The following is a 24,240-nucleotide window of genomic DNA, read 5'->3' as shown; positions in this document are numbered from 1 at the left end:
GGCTCTGGGCTGATGGCTCAGAGCCTGGAGCCTGTTTCCGATTCTGTGTCTCCCTCTCTCTCTGCCCCTCCCCCGTTCATGCTCTGTCTCTCTCTGTCCCAAAAATAAATAAACGTTGAAAAAAAAAAAAAAACTAGCTCCTTGTAAAAAAGATAGGGAAATGGACAGCAGTTATCTAATTTTAATAAAACAATATTATCTACCACATTAATGTTCTGTTGATTCTACAGTCTTGTATGTACATAATTTATAAATTTATTCTAATTTATAGAATATCTAATTTTTAGAATTGTTACTTCTCAAATGTTCTCGGACAGTAACATTTTATTTTTTATAAATCAAATAAAAAATTCTCATTTGTAGAATATCTAATATATAATTTTATCTTATAAGAGCTATAAGTATAAGGACTTTATACATGATTTTATGATTATAAATATTTAAGTGATATTATAAATAATTCAAGTTAACATCAAGGGTTTAGGAGTTTTGTTTCTCTTTAAAAAAAAATTTTTTTTTAATGTTTATTTACTTTGAGAGAGAGAGGTAGCGTGAGCAGGGGAGGGGCAGGAAGAGAGGGAGACACAGAATCTGAAGCAGGCTAGCTGTCAGCACAGGGCCTGGGGGGGTGGAGCTCAAACTCACAGACCATGAGATCATGACCTGAGCTGAAGTCAGATGCTCAACCAACTGAGCCATCAAGGCGCCCCTTGTTTCTCTTAAAAGAGGTCTGAATCTTATTCAACTTTGGGAACCACTGAGTGATAGAATAAAACCAAATTTCAGCTGGGTATACAAAGCCTTCCGTGATCTGGCACCACATAATACCACAGCTTCATTTCCTGTTACTCTCCTACTCAAATCTGAGGTCCTCACAACACTGTGATTTCCATGTTTTTACTTAAGCTGTTCCTTCCACCTGGAACAACCACCTAAATCTATTCAACTAAAATAAGCATCACAGCCCATAGACCAGCGTTGGGATTGTAAACCTCCCAGAATGACAGCTAATGGTTACTTACTCGACTGAATAAAATCAGAGAGCATGTCTGATGCCTCTCCTGGTTAGATGTGCAGGGGAGATTCTCCCACATTATTGAGAAGTATGGAGTGGGCACCTGTCAGACACCAACGTGGGAGGCCCCACTAAACAGGGTCCCACTAAACCAGAAGAGCCAAAGATAAAGAGTGCAGCCAAAATGGAGCCTTCTTTCTAAAACAGGCTGTCACAGGCTGCAGGAATCACTCCCAGTCACTCCCCAAAACTTCTTGCATGTTTTTGCTTTATAAATATGGGCTTCTGATGAGACGAGATAAACCACTTCAGTCTGTTTGTGATAACATTTTTGGCATGAATATTTGTTTAGGAAAACTGGAAATCTGTGAAGGCTGTATTTATTTTTCACTCAAAGTAACTCATCTATTGAATACCATGAGGAAAAAGTGTGTACTCTTAAAACACAAATTATATACTCGATTGATTATAAGACCACCAATGAGAAAAATTAGTATTGCTTTTTAGCTACTAAAATGTTACTTCGGGGGTGTCTGAATGGCTCAGTTGGTTGAGCAACCGATTCTTCATTTCGGCTCAGGCCATGATCCTGGGGTTGTGAGGTCAAGCCCCACATCAGGTTTTGCACTGAGCATGAAGCTTGCTCAAGATTCTCTCTCTCTGGGGGGCGCCTGGGTGGCGCAGTCGGTTAAGCGTCCGACTTCAACCAGGTCATGATCTCGCGGTCCGTGAGTTCGAGCCCCGCGTCAGGCTCTGGGCTGATGGCTCAGAGCCTGGAGCCTGTTTCCGATTCTGTGTCTCCCTCTCTCTCTGCCCCTCCCCTGTTCATGCCCTGTCTCTCTCTGTCCTAAAAATAAAAATAAACGTTGAAAAAAAAATTAAAAAAAAAAAAAAGATTCTCTCTCTCTGTCCCTCTGCTCCTCTCCACCGCTTGTTCACTCTCTCTAAAATAAAATAATAATAATAATAAATCAAATAAAAAATAAAATGTTACTGTCTGAGCACATTTGAGAAAACAATACCAAGACATTTTATCTATTTAATTAATTTATTTTTTTTCAACGTTTATTTATTTTTGGGACAGAGAGAGACAGAGCATGAATGGGGGAGGGGCAGAGAGAGAGGGAGACACAGAATCGGAAACAGGCTCCAGGCCCTGAGCCATCAGCCCAGAGCCTGACGCGGGGCTCGAACTCACGGACCGCGAGATCGTGACCTGGCTGAAGTCGGACGCTTAGCCGACTGCGCCACCCAGGCGCCCCTAATTAATTTATTTTTAATACTTTATTTTATTTTTGAAGTAATCTCTACACCCAACATGAAGCTTGAACTCACAATCCTGAGATCAAGAGTTACAGGCTCCACTGACTGAGCCCGCCAACTGCCCCCCAAAATATGTTTTTAAACTCTCATTCTAAAATTGGATCTAGGCGAATGACATGTGATCTACAGCTGGTAGGTAACTGATCTAAAGGAAAAGAAAGAAAAAGATTCCTTTTCAAGTCAGTCAAGTTTATACTGCTAACGGAATCAGAAACAGCTTAAAATTTTATCTATTTTACTTCCTATTTGCTTGTAGGTTCTTACAGTTCTAATCAAACTTCACGTTTTAGTATACTTACCTAAGGGGCGCCTGGCTGGCTCCATTGGTTAAGTGTCCGACTTCGGCTCAGGTCATGATCTCACAGTTTGTGAGTTGAAGTCCCACATGGGTCTCTGTGCTGACAGCTCAAAGCTTGGAGCCTGCTTCAGATTCTGTGTCTCCTTCTCTCTCTGTCCCTTCTCTGCTCATGCTCTGTCTCTTTCTCCTTCAAAAATAAATAAGCATTAAAAAAATGTTTAGAATACTTACCTAAAATATACTTATTGGGGCATCTGGGTGGCTTACTCCATTAAGCGTCCAACTTCAGCTTAGGTCATGAACTCATGATTCATGAGTTTGAGCCCCGGGCTGGACTCTGTGCTGACAGCTCAGAGCCTGGAGCCTGCTTTGGATTCTGCGTCTCCCTCTCTTTCTCTGTTCCTCCCCCACTTGCTCTCACTCTCTCTCTCTCTTTCTCAAAAATAAATAAAGACTGAAAAAACTTTTGAAAACACTCATCTAGTTTATTTCTTTAATTTCCTGATTGATTTATACATATGTTGCTTGCATTCTATACCCTATCTATAGAATTTTCAAGTTTTTTTCTTCTACATTTACTCTATTCACCTAAAGCATTGTTTCCCCAAAATAGTAGATGAAGTACTACTCCTGCAAGATATTCTGAGAAAAAGAAATTCTCAAAGTCAACTAAGTCTGGGAAATTATACATATGATATTCAAGTCACATGAACATTTTAGCTAAATACTCTGAGGAATCCTATAGTAAAAAAAAAAAAAACAACAACAAACAAAAAAAAACCTCTGCTTAGCTTTATTTAATTCATTGTTTCTCAGACCCCTTTGAAGTTTAAATAACAAAAATAATTTTTTTAGAAAAGAATTTAACATCCAGTGGAACTAGTGTTCTGCAAGAAAATGCTTCGAGAAATACTGATCTAAAGGGATGCCTGGGTGGCTCAGTCGTTAAGCATTGGACTTCGGCTCACATCATGATCTCACGGTCGTGAGTCAGAGTCCCACATCAGGTGAGCATGAGCCTCGCTTCGGGTGAGCCCCGCTTCTCTCTCTCTCTCCCTTTCTGCCCCTTGTGGGATTCTCTCTGTCCTTTGCTCACTGTGCCCTCTCTCTTAAACAAACAAACAAACAAATAAAGCCATCTTTTAAAAAAAAGAAAGAAAGGGGCGCCTGGGTGGTGCAGTCGGTTAAGCGTCCGACTTCAGCCAGGTCACGATCTCGCGGTCTGTGAGTTCGAGCCCCGCGTCAGGCTCTGGGCTGATGGCTCGGAGCCTGGAGCCTGTTTCCGATTCTGTGTCTCCCTCTCTCTCTGCCCCTCCCCCGTTCATGCTCTGTCTCTCTCTCTGTCCCAAAAATAAATAAACGTTGAAAAAAAAAAGAAAAAGAAAAAAAAATTAAAAAAATAAAAATAAAAAAAAGAAAGAAAGAAAAAAGAAACTTCCCAAAGGAGAAGGGATCCTCAAATGATGAAGAGGGCTCCTACGGAGTGAGGGACGACCTTTATGGTAACCTACAGCTGAGTGAGGCTGAGAGAAAAGACTGATGCCCACAGCAGCCAGGGTTGCTTCAGTCAACCCAGACATTTGGAATCCAGAAGATTCCATTCAGGCTGAAACAACCTGAACAATCTCAAGAGAGCCAGGGTAACAATAACAGCTACTATTATTGCCACTTTTACTGTTATTTCTGTTTCAATTCAGTAATTGCTTAGAACAGAAAAGGTAACACACAAACATTATCCCTAACCACATAAAACCCCAATATTAGAGATAAGGAAACCTTTGCTACCTTATTGTTCCAGCTCAGGCCATAAACTTCTTCACTGAAGCAATTGCTCTCTTTGCTCTCTAAGCCACTCATTACTCTCTCTGGAGCCTTCTCTAATGGAATTAATTCCAGAATAAAAGAGGTTAAACCCTCTGATGACTTTGGCCCACTTAACCATAACATGTCTGGTTTCCACCATGAATCAAATATTTGTACATGCTAAATCTGACAAGACCTGTGATCATCTAGGCATGGCATGGTATGTTGAAATTACTTCCCAAGGCTCTTTTAAGACTACATGAGAAAGTAAATCTTAACACTCAGAGGCAAATTCAAACACCTACAGAGGATAAGCAGGTAACATACATGAGGGGAGCTGGTCAGGAATAATCAATAGTTGGTGACAGACTGTGATGATCTAGAGAGAATGTTCCATCCAAACAGCATAACCATTAGCTTTGGCAAATTGTTGCCAAGCAAAAACGTGAGCCCAGTATTGGTTGATCTTACTTTTTAAATCAAGCCAGAAATACAGGTCTTGCACGAAATCTCCCAATTTTTAATGTCGACAACTAACTAATTTCTTATAAAAAAAAAAAAACAGCAGGGTCTAAACAACATGAATTTGCAAGCTTTCCTTTCATGTTCTCATCAGTCAACTTCTACTAAAAATAGCATTGTCTCTACCACCTCCCCTCTACCTCACTGATCACTCCTTCCATCCAGGAGATCTGGGTTGCTTTTGACACACTCACAAAATCAAAAGCTGAGACTAGCCAGTACTGAAGTCACGTTTAAAACCTCAAAGTCTGAAGTTGATTATAAAAAGGAGGCCCCAGTTTTTCTGAAAGATGGTAGCAAGGTTAAAATAAGTGCATGTGCCACTTGAAAGCAATGGCAATTATCATGTGCCTTGTCTATGATGCATTGCAGGCCACAGTGATTCTAAAGTATGAGGAGACTATTAGCACTGCTCCAGTGATCAGATATTTTTTTCTTCCCCCTCTCCTAACTGATTTTCCAGATTACTTTTGGAGATGAGATTCAGGCCCAGTTAGGGCACAGGGTGGGCTAGTCCTCTGTGACACTCTCTTGTCAGTGGTGCTTGTTAGAGAGACGGCTAATGCCACCTGATACATGTATTATTCAAAACTAGGGTTCAAGGTGTGGCCTGTGGTCTTTTAAGGTCAACATCATCACTAAGTCCCCAGAGATCAACATTATCTCAGAGAAGAGCCAAAGAGAAGAAGATGGAAAGAGGTTGGCTCCATGAACATGGATTCTTCCTTTGTCTCGTTCTCCACCTGCTGCTTCAAGGTAAGAAGGGACAAGAACAAGAACAAAGCAAGCATACAACTTCTAAGAAACAGACCAACCAGACTAATTTTTATTATTCCTAGATAGTAAATGTCTGGATGTTCGTCCAGGTAAAAATGAAAACTCAAGACACTGATAGCTTTGTACCTCTTTGTAAGATCCTTCTGTCCCTATGTTTCTATTGGGCCTCTTCTCTTTTCTCATGTCTTTCTCTTTCCAGGCATATAATCTAACCACATGGTTTCTGAGTATCAACTAATGTTAAAAAGAAGAAGATTCTTTCTCAGCTCTCTTGAATCAAATTAAATGGAACAGAGAAAATTCTAAAGGGAAGAAGGTGATGAGAAGGTCTGTCATGAAAAAGGGAAATATTTTTAGTAAAAATTTTCAGTGTAGATTATTTTTCTCATTCATTATTGAAAATGAATGATGAGGGAGTACCTGGGTGGCTCAGTCCATTAAGTATTTGACTTTGGCTCAGATCATGATCTCACAGCTTATGAGTTTGAGCCCCGCATCAGGCTTTCGGCTGTCAGCACAGAGCCTGCTTCAGATCCTCTGTCTTCTCTCTGCCCCTCCCCCTTCTGGTTCTCTCTCTCTCCCTTCTCTCTCTCTCTCTCTCTCTCTCTCTCTCTCTCTCTCTCTCGCTCATTCTCTCTTTCAAAATAAATAAACTAGAAAAAATGAACGATAAGGGTTAGTACAATATCAGAGATAGATATGAATAGACTCTACCAGAAGATGTTATCACATAATTCTCTATTTCTGCATCACAAAGTAGTTCTAACCCTAGAAAAGGGTTAGGTGTAAGATGGGAATCAAGGAACTCTCTTTAATGTAGTCTCACTGGTGATAACCACTGTGTTTTAGACGAGAACAATCATAGCACATAGTGGAGATACAGTAAATCCTTATTAACTTGAAAAACTGAGTTCCTTCCTTAGGGTCCCACATACCTCCTACTACCTACCTGATTATTGCCTTCATCATTAATTTATGATTATCTATGCTGCATTAATATAGTGAGGAGAACTATGATTGCAAATATTGTCACTGACATCACCCAGATGGCTCAAGGACAGAGATGAGCAATGGAAGGACACTGAGTGAAGGTGGAGAAGTTTGTGGTGAGATTCAGCAGGACACTGAAAAGTGGTGGTCAAGGCTGAGTTTGCCTACATGTTTGGAAAAATTTTGCATGTGGACAGAAACAAAGGAATTGAGGATGGAGCCCTGACTCAGCTCACCTCATCAACTTCCACCATTTGCCTACCAGCCCAGCCCACACTCCCTGGTCCAGGAAGGAGGAGCTCACACACTTCTCCCATGCCCCCTGTTTTCTTTGTGCAGAAATGCTACCTAGCCCCCAGTCCTGACACTCTTCTCACAGGGTCTCTGCTCTCTTCAGGAAGAGGAGACACATTCACCATCAATTGCTCAGGCTTTGACCGGCATGGAGTGGATCCTGTTGCCTTCCAAGCAGTGTTTGACAGAAAGGCCTTCCGTCCAGTCATCAACTATAGCATCCCCACTCGTGTCAACATCTCCTTCACTATGTCAGCCATTGTGGAAGTGGTGAGTCCTGGCTCAACATTGCAATGTGCTGATCAGTGGCAAGTGGTGGTGGGTTCCTCACTTGAATTTTGTAAAATGAAAATCTCATTCCATGAGGTGGGAAGATATGACAGGGCATGTTTCAGTGACATCATAGCAGATAAAATCTGTCCCTTTTCAGACTATTCCATAAGAAACATGACCCCAATGTACTTTTATACTGCCTTTTTTTAAAACTATGTTTTCCATGTACTCTGGAGTATTTGACCTACATTTTTCAGTGGTTTATGATTAAAAATCATAATTGTGACATAGAACAGCCATGGAAATGAGAAAGAGGTGGATGGTGGCATTGGACTTGACTTCATGGAGGCAATGATCCCAGGTGAAAATTGTTTTTTCAGGATGCACAGCTTCAACTGATGACATCTTTCCTATGGCTAAACATGGTATGATAGACTTTTTCCCCTTTACTGTGGTACCTCCCTTTTCCCACTGCTGGGTCCAACTTTGCAGTGTACAATGGATAAAGCTTAGAATACCCACAAATTAGACAAATTCAAATGGAAGCAGACCAACAATGAAAACACAAAATTTCCTGATTATTCTGTCAGCTTGGGGCACAGGGAGAAGGTAGCATAAACAAAGGTCATGGAAGATGATACCTAAGTGGCTCCATACCAGGGACTCCAAAGTTGAGGTCAAGGTCTCCCTTGAAAGAATCAAGGGAGAAGTAGAAGAAAGACTTTGTTAGTGCACTGTGATATCTGTCACCAGAGAGGAGGTAGGAGAGTGAAGAAATGAGAGAAAAAGGAAATATAAAGTGTAAGAGACAGAGTGTGACTAAAACAAGTTCCCACCCTATTGGTCTCACACCATGCTTTCCTATAGTTCTGGTACAATCCATTCATCACGTGGAACCCAGAGGAATGTGGGGGCATCAGGAAGATCAGCATAGCAGCTGAGAATCTTTGGCTTCCGGATATCTTCATCGAGGAGTTGTGAGTATCCGCACTGAGAAAACAGCAGGAAGGAAACGCTATCTCCAAGGAATGGGATGATATAACCAATAGGGGGCACATAAAGACTCAGTTTAGAAGGAGCAGTGTCTGAATTGAGTTTATAAAACCCCCAGAACACAGTGACAGGTGGAAGGGGGAAGTCAGATAAGTGGGGTTAGAGCACAGGAATGGTGTGATCTGAGAGAGAAAGAAGGCCAAGACTGATAGCTCACAGTACCCACCTTCCCATTCTTCTCACATACAGTATGGATATGGATCAGACAGCTACAGGTCTCATGGTTTATGTCAACAGTGAAGGTCTCATCAAATATGATAAGCCAATGCGGGTGGTCAGCATTTGTAACCTGGACATCTTCTATTTCCCCTTTGATGAACAGAACTGCACACTCACCTTCAGCTCATTCATCTACACAGGTAAGTGAGACTCTGTATAGTAGCTGATTGAGAGGCAGAGAAAGTGTTTTGAGAAAGAAGAGGCCAGGAAGCTGGGAACGGTGAGGGATTTCCCCTAAAGGGGTGTGGAAGCTAAGTGGTAAGAAATGCAAGTCTGGGTAAGGGGTTTGGGAACATTTGGGAGGCTGAGTTGTCTGGGTCTCTTTTGCAGTGGAGAACATGCTCCTGGGCATGGAGAAGAAAGTGCAGGAGATTTCGAACACATCACAGGACCTCATTCGGAGCAAGGGGGAGTGGGTACTTCTGGATATCCACCAGAGAATGATGAAGATGACTGTGGGCACCAACCAGTATGACCAAATCATTTTCTATGTGAGCTCAGGGGCCATGGCTGTGATCTTCTCTAAGATGCATAACTTATGTCCTCCACCAGAATGTAAGCTCTCCCACTAGAAAGTAAGCTCCGTGAGGGTGGATATTTTTATCACTTTTTTCACTGATAAATTTCCACTACCTAGGACAGAACCTGGCACTCAGTAAATATTGATTGAATAAATCCTCCTTGGGGAAAAAAACAAAGGTCCTATGGCAGTGACTCATAGTGAGAGTGAGCTTTCCATCTCCCATGGCTATCAGAGCTCTATGGAAGGCAAGGGTTTTTAAGTTTATTTTTTAAAAAGAGATGGTGTAAAAGTTATGAAACACTGTCTTAGGGATATTATGCTTTCAAATCTTGGTGACCTCAAAATTATCTGCCACTGTCTTGCCTTCCCTCCACTGGTCTTGAATGGACACCAGCAAAGTCACTAGCGATTAGACCTTGATGAGAAAGCAAGCAGAAATACAGAGATAAAAAGCACATGATACCTAAGAATCTGGCCCCACAGTCCTGCTAAGAGCACATTGGTAGGGCTAAAAGTGGAAGTGGAGAAAGTTGACACCTTGGGTCAAGAAGGAATGAGATACATTTCAGTGGTAGGCAGCATGGCAGAATCAAACTCTGGAAAGGCAGACAGTGGTGATTAAGATGACTTTGTTGAAAGACAGGACAGTGAAAGGGACTTGAGGCAACATTTCCTTCCTAGACAGTGTGGTCTGGGACATATCTTAACTCTTGCTCTTAACTGGCTCAGCAGCCTCCCAGCCTACTCCTCACTTGCGCCCCTCTCTTCTTCCCCCAGGTTGCCATCAGGCGCAGGCCCAGACTCTATGTTATAAACCTTCTGGTGCCCAGTGGCTTTCTGGTTGCCATTGACGCCCTCAGCTTCTACCTGCCAATAGAAAGTGAGAATCGTGCCCCATTCAAGATGACACTTCTGCTGGGCTACAACGTCTTCCTGCTCATGATGAATGACTTACTCCCTGCAACTGGCACCCCCCTCATCAGTATGGTCCCTTCCTCCATCAGGAGAATGAAAGCAAAGTGGGCGTGGGGTAGGGAGGCAGACCAGTGGAACCTGGTCAGAAAAGGGATCCTGGAAAAGGACCCTCTGGGGAAAGAGGAAACACAAAGTCCTAGGAGGTACCTCTGGCCCTCACATTGACCCATCTTCCCTCCAGGTGTCTACTTTGCCCTGTGTCTGTCCCTGATGGTGGTCAGCCTACTAGAGACCATCTTCATCACCTACCTGTTGCACCTGGCCACCACCCAGCCCCCACCCATGCCTCAGTGGCTCCATTCTCTCCTCCTCTACTGTACCAGCCCAACAAAATGCTGCCCCACTGCACCCCAGAAGGGAAATAAGGGCCTAGGCCTCACCCCCACCCATCTGCCTGGTAAGGGGAGTCAGCACTGCCCACACATTCTCTTTCCACACCTCCACTCCTCTGCTCCTGCCTCCTTCCCTGTTTCCTTCACTCCCCAGGTAAACTTCATGGCCCATGGCTGAGTCTCTATCTCTGTAGGTGTGAAGGAGCCTGTGGAGTTGGTGGGGAAGGTGCCAGGTCCCAGAGAGGCAGAGTTAAATGGGTGCCCTGGGTCAACAAGGGCCCAACAAGAATATGAGGCTCAGAAGCGGCACTTGGTCAACCTGTGGATAGAGTTCAGCCACATGATGGACACCCTGCTCTTCCGCCTCTACCTGCTCTTCATGGCCACCTCCATCATCACAGTCATCGTCCTCTGGAACACCTAGGCAAATGCCCATCTGCAAGCTCCAGTCTGGAGCTTCTCTTGCCTCTGGAAACCATCCAAGCTCCCATGTGTGTCCAAGTCCCAGCCTCACAGGCCTGGCAACCACCTTGTTTTCTGCTCAATCCTTCTGTCCGGTTTCAGACCAGACCTGGATGATTGCCTATGCCTCCCAGGATTAGGTCCTTGCTCCTGCACTCCATCAGCTCCCGTCAGCACTCCCATAAGTGATGGCCGCCTGCCTCATCAGGATTCAAGTTCCTGGAATACTTTCTTGATTTGAATCATCCCCAATAAACCCCTTTGCAGAAAGCATTGGCTCTTCCCTACCTTATATTACAGTGTCAGAAATCTTGGATTGAGAGTCTTCTTGCAGAAACTACTCATTAACAAAGTAAAAAGGATTTTATAAGACTATTATGCAACTTAGGAAAGTGAGGAGAGGGGAGAGAAGGGCTCAAAACCCATTACAAGGAATTATAAGAAAATAGAGCTAAATCTCCTAAGTCCAATTTTCCGATTTAAGCTTTAGAAATCAATAATGTGCCAGAATCAGGCATCTCTTACTTAAAAAGTGAAACATTTCATCACAGCCTGACATATGACTCATTCATCCTTAAGCATCTAGATGTTAACGTAATCCCGAATTACCGTTAACTGTCTGCACTGTAATCAAAGTTGACTGCCCTTAATCATGCAAAGGAAAGAGCAGAAGCCAAGGAAAGCACATTTGAAAATGGCATCTGCCTTACTTGAGAATAACACAAATGCCCCCATATGAACTGGAAAATTCCCCTTCCTGGAACTTGCCTTCTGATTTTGCAAGTGTTTGTCTTTTGGCCCATCTCTCCCACTAGCTGTCTGGGGGAGGTGGAGGTTCCATGGAGCCGTGACATGATTTGTTGGACACCCCGGGTTCAGAAAAGCACAGATGTGAGAGCAAATTAATTACAACTCATACAAAATCTTTTATTTTTAGCAATCATTTCTTTTCTTTTCTTTTGTCTCTTCTACTACTTTCTATTGTAAGCCTAAGAGATTAATGGTGGTCTTTACTGAACAATATTTCCCTGGTGCCTCCTCTCCACTGCTCTTCCTCAAACTTCTTTGGCTCCCTCTGGTCACCGTAGATGCCTAAAGAGGGGCAAGACCACCAATGCTCACTAGAAAGGTTGCTGTTGGTGGTGCAGGCCCAGGGTCCTTCCCCAGTGTTTGCTGCAGGAGACCAAGCCAGCAGGGGCAGATATCCCCAGCTGAATGCTGAGTCACCAGGACCAGATATCACTTGTTCTTTCCTTGCGGTCTCCTTCCACAAGGACTCAGACAGGATTTCATGAGAATCTGGGGGCACTGAGGCAGAAACACCCTGCTAAACTACAAATCACTCCTTGCACATGCCCATGGTTTTCTAACTCAAGTTGTGTTCCTTAATTCTCCTTTTCTTTTCTCTGCATTTTTTTTCCCAGAAAGGTCTTCGGTTTCTCAGCTTCTAGGGCCCTGACAAGCTCCTCCTCACCAACACCAGTCTTCCGGGAATGTCCAAAACCTAGCATCCACACAATCTAGGCTCAAATCAGGAGCCCTGACATTCACCTAAATAAATTAGTGTATCTGTTATTATTTCCGCAACTCCTCAACTCACAGCTTGCTACAATGTGGGGCCTTAGAAAGGATACAGTATACTAATAATAATACCAACACTTATTAAGTTATGAATATGTAGCAGGCACTCTCCTAAGTGTCTTAGATAAATAACCACATTTAATCCTTACAGTAACTCTATGAAGTGGGAACTGTAGATCCACAAACCCTTGGAGTCAAATGCGTTTTGGAAGTTAGAATTTTTCAGACTTTAAAAAGGAAATATTTATGCACATACTGTATGGGGCAGGGGGCAGCACCCTGAAATCAAACACATTACTATTTCTGCAGTGAGATCTATGAATATTCATAGTAGGGAGCAGAAACAAAACCGTGGATAGACTCTCATCAGCCCAGGTCATCTTTTGCCACCAAATAATTTGTGAAAAATCATTTGGTTTTCAAAGTTCTGTAAGTTTTAGTACTGTGGTTTTGTATTATTATCCCCATTTTATAGATTCAAATAAAGGGGATAAAATAAATGAAGCAAATGAAGCACAGAGAGGTGAAGGGACAGCCACTGAGTGGGCTCCCAGTGTTCTGAGCTAGTTACATGAGAGTTCTGCAGGGCAGCTGACTCCAGACACCGGCCTCTCAGCTCCTGCCACACTGCCCTCCAAACTGAGGAAGAGGGGCACCTGGGTGGCTCAGTTAGTTGAGCATCTGACTCTTGATTTCGGCTCAGGTCATGATCCCAGGGTCATGGGATGGAGTCCCATGTCAGGCTAACACCTTAGGAGAATTAAAACAGAAAAAGCAAGGCCCTGATCAGGGTCCCAAAGACAAACTTTCTTTTACATTTCTTTTAACTCCCTCCCTCAGCCTTCCCCACTCCTCCTCTCTCCCCTCCACCCCCTCCACAGCCGGCCAAGTTCACTACTTGCACTTTTTCCACTCCTTTCCGTAGCATGCATTTCCCCAGATCTCACCTGGGAAATCCACCTTCCCTTTGTATTCTCTATGGATTTAGATTTTTGCTGCTGATACATATTCTATGATTTTTTTTTTTTTGGATATCTACTCCTATGCCTTATTCCAGGATAGTCATCTCACCTGGAAACTCATCCTTGACTTTGCTAAACAGCCCATTTACCCAGCTTTTGCGAGGTTCTGAAATTATTTAAGATCAATTTGTGGCATTTTGGTTTTCCCACCCATCTTCATGGTACATATTATTCTGCTTATTTTCTTCACGTGCTTTCTAACACATAACTTTATGTTTTATTTGAATAGAAGATACACAATTTGTTTTTTTTTGAAACGTGAATTAGGAGGCTAGATCTCTTTTCAGCAAGAGAAGGCATGATATGGTGATTTTATCTTCTCCACAAGCAAAATATGAACACACGATATTAATACACAAACGATAATCATGAGGAACCTTAAAACCAGAACTCTCCCAGAAAATTTACAGATATGGTTTCTGCCTTTCTATTCTACCTATAACAGAATCCTATAGGAATGCTTAGTACTAATGACTTTCCTCTTGTTATGGAGCAAACCACTGAAAGGCTTTGCAAGGTAACTTAGAAAAATTTAGGAAAATCTTTAGAAAAATCTGCTGATAGGCAACTGCTCCTGCTTGGGCTATCTTGCATCTGATGGCTTGTGTCTGGATGATCACTCTTCACCTTGGCCATTCACCTGCAGTGCTACCTGTGGTTCTTCCACGCATTTGTGCTCACTCCCTTTTTCTCTAAACTATTAGAAGCAGTGTTTCTCCAACTTTTCTACATTTTCTCTTGGCTCCATATTAACCTGACATTAAAATTTATTATCTCCTTACTATCTTTGCTCTCTCTCCTCTTCCTTCAGGTCTACTCTAGGACGTGAAGTCACAGACTTCATTTCAAGCCCATCCTTTTCCTCCTCTCCAATTTCTGATCCTCCCTTTGGTAACCTCTCTTATTGGGTCACTCATTAGTACTGCTTCTTCCAAATGGCAAGTACGAAAATAGTATAGCAGAGAGACTTTGGAATCTGGCAACCTTGGGTTCTAATCTGACTGCATTACTTGTTGGATAAAACCCTATACAAGTGGCTTCACCCTTTATGTTTAAATTCCATTTGTGTTGCTGAGCTAACAGCACAGATGAAATTATTTTTAAAATATGGATTTAAAAATCATTTACAAGCTTACAGAAACTAGAAAACCAAACGTGACGCACCAGAGAACATCTATTTATCATGCAGACTGGGAGTGTGCAAAATCGACTTGTGGGTGAGAGGCAGTAGACATAAAGAATTACTGACTTTCTAGTTCAACCCACTCATTTTTTAGGTGAGAAAAATGAAGTGGAGGAAAAGGAAGTGATAAGTGTGGGGTTGTCAGACTTTAAGAGAGCCCAGGATCAGAGCCTGAACCTGTCAAAGGTGAATGCTTGTCCATGGGACTCTTTTCCTAGGTGCATTTCAGAGTCCCAGGACCTTCCTTCTCTTCTGCGTCAGGCATCATAGCCAGCCTGACCCCCAGCTAGTGACCCACTCTGCAGTTTGGATGTTTCAACTGCCTCTGTACTCTTGGATCCTTAGCTTTGGCCAATGGCCTCTGTGTGTGACTGCCATCCATCAGTGCTGCAAAACAATGGCCCTCATTTCCCCCTTCCACCATTTAATTCTGCCCTTGCCAGGTTACAGCTATATTCCCCAACCGGATGAGTGGGACCATGCAGCACGATCCTACTTGGAATAAGTTAAGGAGAAAGTTATTGGTGTCTGTGACTTGCAAAGTTACAGCTCCTGTCCCCACTGTTTACCTCTGAATCCAAGCATTGTCTAGGCCTAGGGATTTCACTTGTGGGAAAGTAGGGTCCTAATAATCCAGGCCATAAGACTTCCAAGCTATGGAGTAATAAAAAGAGCAAGGAAAGAACAATGGAATCAAACCTGGTTTTGAATCTGGATTCTACCTATTTCTACCTGGGTGGACATTGAGCAAGATATTTTGACCTTTTGTGCCTCAGTTTTCTAATCTGTAAAATGGGAGAAATTCCACTGACCTCATAAAGCAGTTGTGAGGATAAGAATACTAGGTGGCTCTGTTGGTTAAGCGTCCAACTCTTGATTTCGGCTCAGGTTATGATCTCACAGTTTGTGAAATCAAGCCCCGCATCAGGCTCTGTGCTGACAGCATGGAGCCTGCTTGGGATTCTCTCTCCCTCTCTCTCTCTGCCCCTTCCCCACTCGCACTCATGCTCTCTCTCTCAAAACAAATACATGAACATTAAAAAAAAAAAAAAAGACTGTAAGTAAAGTGCCTAACACCAGTGTAGGGCACATGACACAAACTCAATAAATAGACATTCTGGTTAGACCTTTATTGGAAACTTAGAGGGGGGCAGTCAGAAATAAAAGGCTGGGCCCTGGCTCCAGCCCTCTGTATCCCACCTGCTACTTTCACTAACCCCCATCTCTACCATACCGCATCCAAGATGGAACCCACACCTTAGCTACACCATGGGAGCAGCAAGTAACTTCTCTGATATGGCCTCAGGATCCCCATTAGGTTCCCAACGGGGAACCTACACCTTACATCTGTCCAAGGCTTGTGTGTCTCTCTCCATCCATAGTGAACTGATGGGCCAGATATTTAACTAACATTTATTGATTGCTAACTACTATATGCCACACACTGGGCAGAGTTGGGGAGTGTGGTGGGGAGAAGGACAAGATGTGCTTCCCGCTTTCCAGGAGGTTATAGAGCAGGAGAGGAGATGCCTGCTCTATCTCTCCTGCCTCTATCATATCCACTTCCTAGAAGCCAAACCTACTTTTAAGTCAACCTATATATTTAGGTCCAGTTTTTTAGCCAACCTTGATAAAAGCAAGGTGCACAATTGTCATCAGCTGTCTTTCATTAAGGCTTAAAGTTAACCCTCATTTCCTAAACCCAAGGTCTGGTAGCCCAGCCTACGTGTGGAACTAAGGTGTACTTGAAAGACCTTCACTCTTAGCCATTCCAGGAGCCCAGTGCCCCACAGGTGTGTCTATAGACACAGTAATACTTTGGTCCTACATGGCATCATGACCCAATCCTCTGGCCAAGTTTCTAAAACAGGGAAGAAATGCCTTACAGAGCTAGTGGGGCTGAAGCACTGCAGATATTTCAAACCTTAGACAGAAAATATCTCTCTCCTGTGCTTTCCTACTTTGGGCCCTTTGGTCATTCCTGTCTTCCTCAGCACTTTCTATTTAGGGCTGTCATGATCTTCCATCTAAACAAAGTTTCTTTTGTACTCTAGGTCTGATCCTTTCCCCTTTCTGCAAGAAAAAAAAATTTCCAAGTCTTTCTGGAAATGTAACTAAGATACTTAATATAACAATGCTCCAATTTATTCATTCGGTCCAATTGTGTTTTCTATAGAGATGTCACATAAGACATAATATTGATACATGCCATTAATATTGATGTTATCAGAGATTACTAGTTTATGATAATGTATAACACTACTGACAACACGAAGACATTAAAAAGGGTTATGCTACCTTAATTTTATAACTTCTATTATCATGAAATCAATGCACAAAGTAAAAAATGTATAGAAAACTTGGTTTAGGTAAAATGAATCAGAAAGGCAGAGAGATTGAAAGGAGGAAATCTGGTTAGGGGCTGTTGGAAAAATATAGACCACAGATGATGAGGGCATGAACAGAGCTTTATAATTTGATGCTTGCAGTTACCTCTAATGAATACATAACCAAATCACTATATATTGTCACCTTTCCAAATCTGCAAATTCCCTGGCCTTAAAAGAATTTAATTCTTACTTCCCCAGCCCACACCCTCTCATTAAGGCAAGTTATTTTGTTATTGATCTCAGCACAGACCTGTCAAACAGGTGCTTTGCCCTTAGTCTTGGCTTACCTTCCCCCCTGCCTGGAGCCCGGAAGGCATACCTGCACAAGGGCAAAACAGGACACTCTGCTGTGACCTCTCTGGCCACAGCCTCTCACCAGGGAGTGGTCACCTGCCATACACATTATTCAAAACCAGGAACCAAGGTGTGGTCTGAGCTCCTTTAAGCTCAAGGGTTTGGGGGCTCCTGGTGAGTCCCCAGAGAAGAGTCCAGAAGAAGAGAATGGAAGGGGGGTGGCCTGCTGGGGGGGGATTCCTCCTCTACCTCACTGTCAACCTTCTGCTTCCAGGTAAGATGGGACAACAAGAGAAGACCAGAGTGGTTCTGAAGGACATCTAGAAACTTCTCTGCAGCACTTGGAGGACATTCAGAATTAACATGTTAAATATTTCTTCCCTAATATCTGTGTCTTGAGTGTGTGTATTTGTGTGTGTGTGTGTGTGTGTGTGTGTGTGTGTGTGTGCGTGTGTTTGGGTATATCAGATAGGAAGACATTTTGCTGATCAGTATACACTGACTTCTCTATTCCTGTCTGCATAGGGATCTGCCAAACTGTCCCACTTCACCACCTTCCAATTACACCTTTTCACCCACTTCCGATGCCCCTCCCCCTACACCCTCATCCCACTCTTCCTGTCTTCTTCCCTTGACATTGTATCTGTGAGAAGGGTAGCCACTGATTTTAAACATGTCATCAAGGAGTAGGTAAAACACTGAGGGAAGGTAGGAATCAATCTGAGGTAGGAGTAGATAATTTGCTTCCATGAGGGAATATTTGTTCCTAGCCTGGATATATACCTTAAATATTATGAAAAGAGATGGAGTTGTAGAAGAGCAAGCAGAGCAAAAGATCACACAAAGCTGGAAATGGGGCTAAGATTCTGCTCAGGTACTACCAAGATGGCTCCCTGGTCATGGCCAAAACACAACACCCACACAGGCCTCACTATACTATTGGCATATGGTACAAGCTCAGTGATATTGCCTAGTTATCCCAATGCTGGAAATAAAACCCAAGATATCTGAGGTCACTAAATCTGAGAAGGAAAAATAAATGCATAGCACCAAGGTACATACCCATTCAGAATACCTACTACATGTTATCCATATCTACCTAGGAAGTACATTTGTTTACTTCCCTTATTTTTTTTGACAAATCAGTTCTTGTCTTCAGTAAACAGAAGTCCCTGAGAATGAGGAAAATACATTATAGCAGATTTCTATGTGACCCAGATGACAAGTGTTAGGACAGTGCTGAGAGGTGCTACTAGGTAGACCCAAGAAGCCTGTGACATACATTTGAGGACTTGTTGAAGTGAGACCAAGTTTGCATATAGATTTGGGCAGATTTTGCATGAGGATGAAACAATAGGAATGAGAATAGAGCCCTGACTCAGCTTACCACACCAACTTCCACCATTTGCCTACTTGACCAGCCCATCCTCTCTGGCCTGGCAGGAAGGGCTTTGGCCTTGGGAAAACTTGGCCCAGGGAGGAGGGCTCACCATTCCTCCCAGTATGTCACCTGTTTTCTCTCTGCAGAGAGACTTCAGCCCTGGCAATAGAGGCTCTCTCTTATAGGGTCTCTGCTCACTACAGGAAAAGGTGACACTTTCACCATCAATTGCTCAGGCTTTGACCAGCATGGGGTGGATCCTGCTGCCTTCCAAGCAGTGTTTGACAGAAAGGCCTTCCGTCCAGTCATCAACGACAGCATCCCCACTTGTGTCAACATCTCCTTCACCCTGTCTGCCATCCTGGAAGTGGTGAGACATGGTCCCCACTTTCCATAGATTCTAATAAGGAACAAGGATTCTCTGCCCTGTCAACCCAACATTGTACTTGCCCAGTGGTGAACATTCAGTCCTCTGAATGGATTCTGTACAAATTAGAGGATTTTCCTATGGGATGGGGAGACATAAAGAATAATGCTACAGTAATATTTTTTCAGGATTTGTTCTTGAGCCCTGTCCTTTCTAGAATGCTCCAGAAAAAAAAGAGTGGTCTGTCAATTAAAACTGAATTGTCCCTAGCTATGAGGGGAGACAAGTAAGGAAAAGACAGTCCAGCATCTAGAACTATGCCTGGCCCAATAAATTATTAAATATACGAATATGAGGTGGGCATAGGTCAAGTCTTTTTGTACTAACAACCCTGGATGGGAATTTCTTTACCAGAATGCACAGCTCCAGCTTCTGACGTCATTCCTGTGGATGAATTTGGTAAGGCAGCCTCAACTATCTCCCTCCCAGTTCCATTTATAAGTGTAAATTTGAGGAGTGACTCAAAGGTTTCCTAGTCCAAACCTCTACTCAATGTATAAATCTTTCTGTGACCAAATAACTCCATCTAGAACTGGACTGGCCTTGGGGACACAAATCTCTCTGGGTAGCTTATGAAGGTGGAGATGGTGACGCAAGAAAATGGCCAAATGGTTACAGGCCAATATATTGGTGTGCTCCTGGGACCAAGGAATTTTATACTATATTTAAGTGGAAAAAAGGCCACTAAAGGGGACTTTACCAGTGACACTTGGCTATATGAAGAGGGGGGATACAGGCTGTGGTCATTAGGGACACAAGTGGGAGAAAGAGGATCAGAGCTCAAGGAAGAACAGGAGGGGCAGAAGAGGCTGATTGCATAAGCTCCGCCATTGCTCACCTGTTTCCTGGCTCACTGCCCTGGCTACAGATGTGGGACAATGCCTTCATCAGCTGGAACCCAGAAGAGTGTGCCAGCATCAATAAACTCACTGTATCAGCTGAAAACCTGTGGCTCCCAGACATCTTCATTGTGGAATCGTGCGTATCTGGGCTGGGGAAAGCCAGTAGGAAGCCCATCTGCAAAAAACAGCCTAGGGGCAGTGCAAGGCACAGGGACATCAGAAGAGTCAGACAGGGCACCGTGTCAATTAATTGACTCCCACAAAACACTATGAGGAGTACGAGAGACAAGACAGAGTGACAGTAGAGAAAGAACCCAACTGGAGAGCATAGGAGAGGAAGACTTGGGAAGGGAAACGAAACTAATGAAGGCACCACAGCACCCTCTCCCTCCCTCTCACAAGCAGCATGGATGTGGATCGAGCACCTCCAGGTCTCACTGTATTCGTCAGCAGTGAAGGTCAAATGACCTACGACCGGCCAGTGCGGGTGACCAGCATCTGTAATCTAGACATCTTCTACTTCCCTTTCGACCAACAGAACTGCACCTTCACCTTCAGCTCCTTCCTCTATACAGGTGAGCAAGACATGTGTTGGTAGTTATTCAAGATTTGGGGAAGATATTTAAGTGGTATAGGTATGATTAGAGAAGGTTTTAGATCAGTGTTTCTCAACTGTGGCCACCCACTAAACCTTTTTAAAAATACCAATGACTATGCATCACTCCAGAGATTCCAATTGTTCCAGGTGGGGCGCAGGTACTGTTAGTTCTTATATGTCATCAACTGATGTTAATGTGCAGACAGGATTAAGAATTACTGCTTTAGAGGTGCCTGGTGGTTCAGTCAGCTAAGTGTCTGACTTTGGCTCAAGTCATGACCTCATGGTTCATGAGTTCAAGCCCCATATCGGGCTCTGTGTTGACAACCTGCTTCAGATTCTGTGTCTCCCTCTCTCTGTCCCTCCCCCACTCGACTCTGTGTCTCTCTTAAAAACAAATAAACATTCAAAAAATTAAAAAAAAAAGAATTACTGCTTTAATTCCTCAATGAAGTTTATAAAAAAGAACTACAGGGGTGCCTCGCTGGCTGAGTCAGAAGAGCATGCAACTCTTGATCTCCAAATTGTGAGTTCAAGCCCCATGTTGGGTGTAGAGCTTACTAAAAAATAATAATAATAAACTTAAGGGGTGCCTGGGTAGCTCGGTTAAGCATCCAAATTCAGCTCAGTTCATGATCTCATGGTTCATCGGTTCAAGCCCTGCATCAGGCTCTGTGCTGACAGCTTGGAGGCTGGAGCCTGCTTAGGATTCTGTGTCTCCCTCTCTCTCTGCCCCTCCCCCGCACACGCTCTGCCTCTCTCCCTGTCTCTCAAAATAAATAAACATTAAAAACTAAAAATAAAAAAAAAATAATTACTGCTTGATATCTTGGATGGCCCTTGTGCCAAATGAGGTTCATCTGACCCTGAGCTACTGCATCTCCACAATTTTTAGCTGAAACTTTTTATTTTTTTATTTTTTAAAAATGTTTATTTCTTTACTTTGAGTGAGAGAGAGAGCAAGAGCACACACAAGTGGGGGAAGGGCAGAGAGAGGGAGAGAGAGTCTTAAGCAGGCTCCACACTGTCAGTGCAGAGCCTGACGAGGGGGGAGATCATGACCTGAGCCGAAATCAAGGGTCAGACCCTAACCAACTGAGCCACCCAGGCACCCGTAGCTAAAACCTTTTAATTTTAATAGCTAACACACTTTACCAGTAAACACATTGAATGCCACCAGGTGTCATGTGGCAGATTTAGACAAATTAATCATTATAATGGGCATGCATGTAATTATAAAAAGGTTGAGCTGTTCATGTTTGATTCCACCAAAACAACATCATAAAACTGGGGAATGGAGAAGGAAAATAGGAATGATTGCAGAAGTTCTTGACTCATGTTTGAGTCATATCCAACATTCCCATAACAACTTTGACTCATTCTTGTTTTCAACCAAAAAGAAAAAAAAAAAAATCAATGCTGCAGCCTGCACACCCATGAACTGTGGTCCTGTAATCCATTTTTGAGAAAACTTGGATGCCTGACCTTAAAGGAACAGAGAGGAAAATTTGTTGAAGAAGCTCAACAGGGGAGGAATTGAGTCTGGGGGCAGGAAGCTGGGAGAACTTCTGGACCAAACTGCCTTTGGCCTGCCTTGCAGTGGACAGCATGCTACTGGGCATGGACAAGGAAGTGTGGGAGATAACAGATACATCTCGCAACCTCATCCAGACCCAGGGAGAGTGGGAGCTCCTGGGCATCAACAAAGCCACCGCAAAGATGTTGGTGGGCAGCAACCTATATGACCAGATCATGTTCTATGTAAGTCCAGGGGCCCCTGTTTGACTTCTGATCCCGGTTGCTCTTTGATTTTCCTCTTAATCTAAGGCACTTTAGAATGTAAAAAAGAATTTCTGGGGGGTTAAGCACCTATTCCCCACTCCACCCTCTATCCTAACTGCCCTGAAGAATGATCCCCAGGGCCCCCCCCCCCCGCCTCTTCCCATCACCTCTTTCCCCTCCCCACCCTGCAGAGAGGAGGCTGGGCTTGGCTGTAACAAGCTCTACTGCTCAGAATGGAGCAGCCACCTCTGTGATGGTCCAAAGGGCCCTACTTGTCCCTAGATGTCTACAATTGTATTCCCAGCAGGTTGGACATATTTACAAGTGAAAATTAGACAACAAAGTGGGTACTTCTGTAGAGGGCACAATTAAATGCATGTGGTACCTAAAGTGATCCTCCCACAGCCAGCCTCAACACATCAGCAAGGATTAGATAGTCAAATATACAAGTCGAGCTCTCTGACATCAGTTTATTTGCCACATTCTCCAACAAATCCTCCCCGCAGGTGGCCATCAGGCGCAGGCCCAGCCTCTACATCATAAACCTTCTGGTGCCCAGTGGCTTTCTGGTTGCCATTGATGCCCTCAGCTTCTACCTGCCGGCAGAAAGTGAGACTCGTGCCCCATTCAAGATAACACTTCTGCTGGGCTACAACGTCTTCCTGCTCATGATGAATGACTTACTCCCTGCAACTGGCACCCCTCTCATCAGTATGGTCCCTCCCACTTTCCAGGGAAGCAAAGGCAGCAGGGCACAGGGAGGGAAACAGGAGAACCGCTGCCTCTCCACTTAAGGAGGGAAGGGGTTCTGAGGAAAGATTGGATTTGGAGAGGATTAAGACAAGTGTAGAAAAGAATCTGCCCTAGTTTACTTAGAATTTGCTTTGTCCTAAGGTGTCTACTTTGCCCTGTGCCTGTCCCTGATGGTGATCAGCCTGCTAGAAACCATCTTCATCATCCACCTGTCGCACATGGCTACCACACAGCCCCCACCTATGCCTTGGTGGCTCCACTCTCTGCTCCTCAACTGTGCAAGCCCAAGGAAGTGCTGCACCACTGCACCTGGGAAGGGAAATAAGGGCCTCGGCCTCACCCTCACCCACCTGCACGGTAAGGGGAGTCAGCACCGCCTACACTTTCTCTTCCCACACCTCCACTCTTTTACTCTTTCTTTCCTCCCTGTCTCCCTTGCTCCCCAGGTGAACTCCATGGCCCATGGCTGGGTCTCTGTCTCTCTGTAGGTATGAAGAAGCCCGTGGAGTTAGTGGAGAAGGTGCCAGGTGCCAGAGGGACAGGGTTAAATGGGTGTCCTGGGTCAACAAAGGCTCAACAGGAAGATGAGGCTCAGAAGCAGCACTTGGTCGACCTGTGGGTGCAGTTCAGCCACATGATGGACACCCTGCTCTTCCGCCTCTACCTGCTCTTCATGGCCACCTCCATCATCACAGTCATCGTCCTCTGGAACACCTAGGCAGGCATGCATTTCCACTTGTCCCTGCAAACCACAGCCTGGAGTTTCTCTTGGTCTTAGAGCCAGCCAGTCCTGGGCCCCATTCCTGATCTTAGCCACTTAACCCCAGTGACTACCATGTCCCCATCTATACTCCCCAAACTCCAACACAACTGTACCAAGCAGGTTCAGAATAGCCCCAAACAATTTCCTGATTTCTCGTATGTCATTCCTACACACTTTAAGAGTTCCTTAGCCACACATAACTTCTGACTCTCTTATCAATGGAGCTGAGGGTCAGCAGAGTCTCTCCTTGATTGATTGTCCCCCAAACGCAACTTTTCAGGAAGCACTGGCTCCTCAGTACATTTGTAATAGGTCCACAAACACTGGAACGTAGAGTCCTCTTGCAGAGGACTTGATAGTTCACT

At 43.9% G+C, this 24,240-nt stretch overlaps 3 protein-coding genes across 3 annotated transcripts in view; 2 read left to right on the top strand and 1 right to left on the bottom strand.

Annotated features, from left to right (window-relative positions):
• The window catches only part of ABCC5 (ATP binding cassette subfamily C member 5), a 92,593-nt gene extending 89,933 nt beyond the window's left edge, over positions 1-2,660 (bottom strand). The window contains exon 1 of the mRNA XM_045037203.1: positions 2,638-2,660. The gene's annotated coding sequence lies outside the window, so the exon portion shown is untranslated. The remainder of the gene's footprint in view (positions 1-2,637) is intronic.
• A 4,313-nt stretch (positions 2,661-6,973) lies between these two features.
• Positions 6,974-11,116, top strand: LOC101090286 (5-hydroxytryptamine receptor 3D). Its single transcript, XM_045037201.1, is given in 10 exon segments — positions 6,974-7,283; positions 7,644-7,693; positions 8,132-8,272; positions 8,538-8,573; positions 8,575-8,676; positions 8,915-8,973; positions 8,976-9,058; positions 9,868-10,120; positions 10,247-10,462; positions 10,592-11,116. Coding segments are annotated over 10 exon segments (1,410 nt in total). The 5' UTR covers positions 6,974-7,043; the 3' UTR covers positions 10,822-11,116.
• Positions 11,117-17,536: 6,420 nt separating this feature from the next.
• On the top strand, positions 17,537-23,830 carry HTR3C (5-hydroxytryptamine receptor 3C). The gene is made up of 9 exons (XM_003991866.3): positions 17,537-17,603; positions 18,914-19,080; positions 19,492-19,536; positions 20,006-20,115; positions 20,385-20,554; positions 22,178-22,338; positions 22,866-23,070; positions 23,254-23,469; positions 23,601-23,830. The coding sequence occupies exons 1-9, from the start codon at positions 17,537-17,539 to the stop codon at positions 23,828-23,830; spliced, it is 1,371 nt and encodes a 456-aa protein (XP_003991915.2).
• Positions 23,831-24,240: the final 410 nt, after the last annotated feature.

The sequence above is a fragment of the Felis catus genome, chromosome C2 (assembly GCF_018350175.1).
Source record: "Felis catus isolate Fca126 chromosome C2, F.catus_Fca126_mat1.0, whole genome shotgun sequence".
Classification (NCBI taxonomy): Eukaryota; Metazoa; Chordata; class Mammalia; order Carnivora; family Felidae; genus Felis; species Felis catus.
The sequence above is the reverse complement of the archived record's forward strand: the minus strand, read 5'-3'. Positions and strand labels throughout refer to the sequence as shown.

Coding starts and splice junctions, on each gene's coding strand:
- HTR3C (XM_003991866.3), top strand. CDS start 17,537: ATGGAAGGGGGGTGGCCTGCTGGGGGGGGATTCCTCCTCTACCTCACT. Junction 20,555..22,177: donor CAGCTCCTTCCTCTATACAG/GTGAGCAAGACA, acceptor CCTGCCTTGCAG/TGGACAGCATGCTACTGGGC. Junction 23,071..23,253: donor AACTGGCACCCCTCTCATCA/GTATGGTCCCTC, acceptor CTTTGTCCTAAG/GTGTCTACTTTGCCCTGTGC.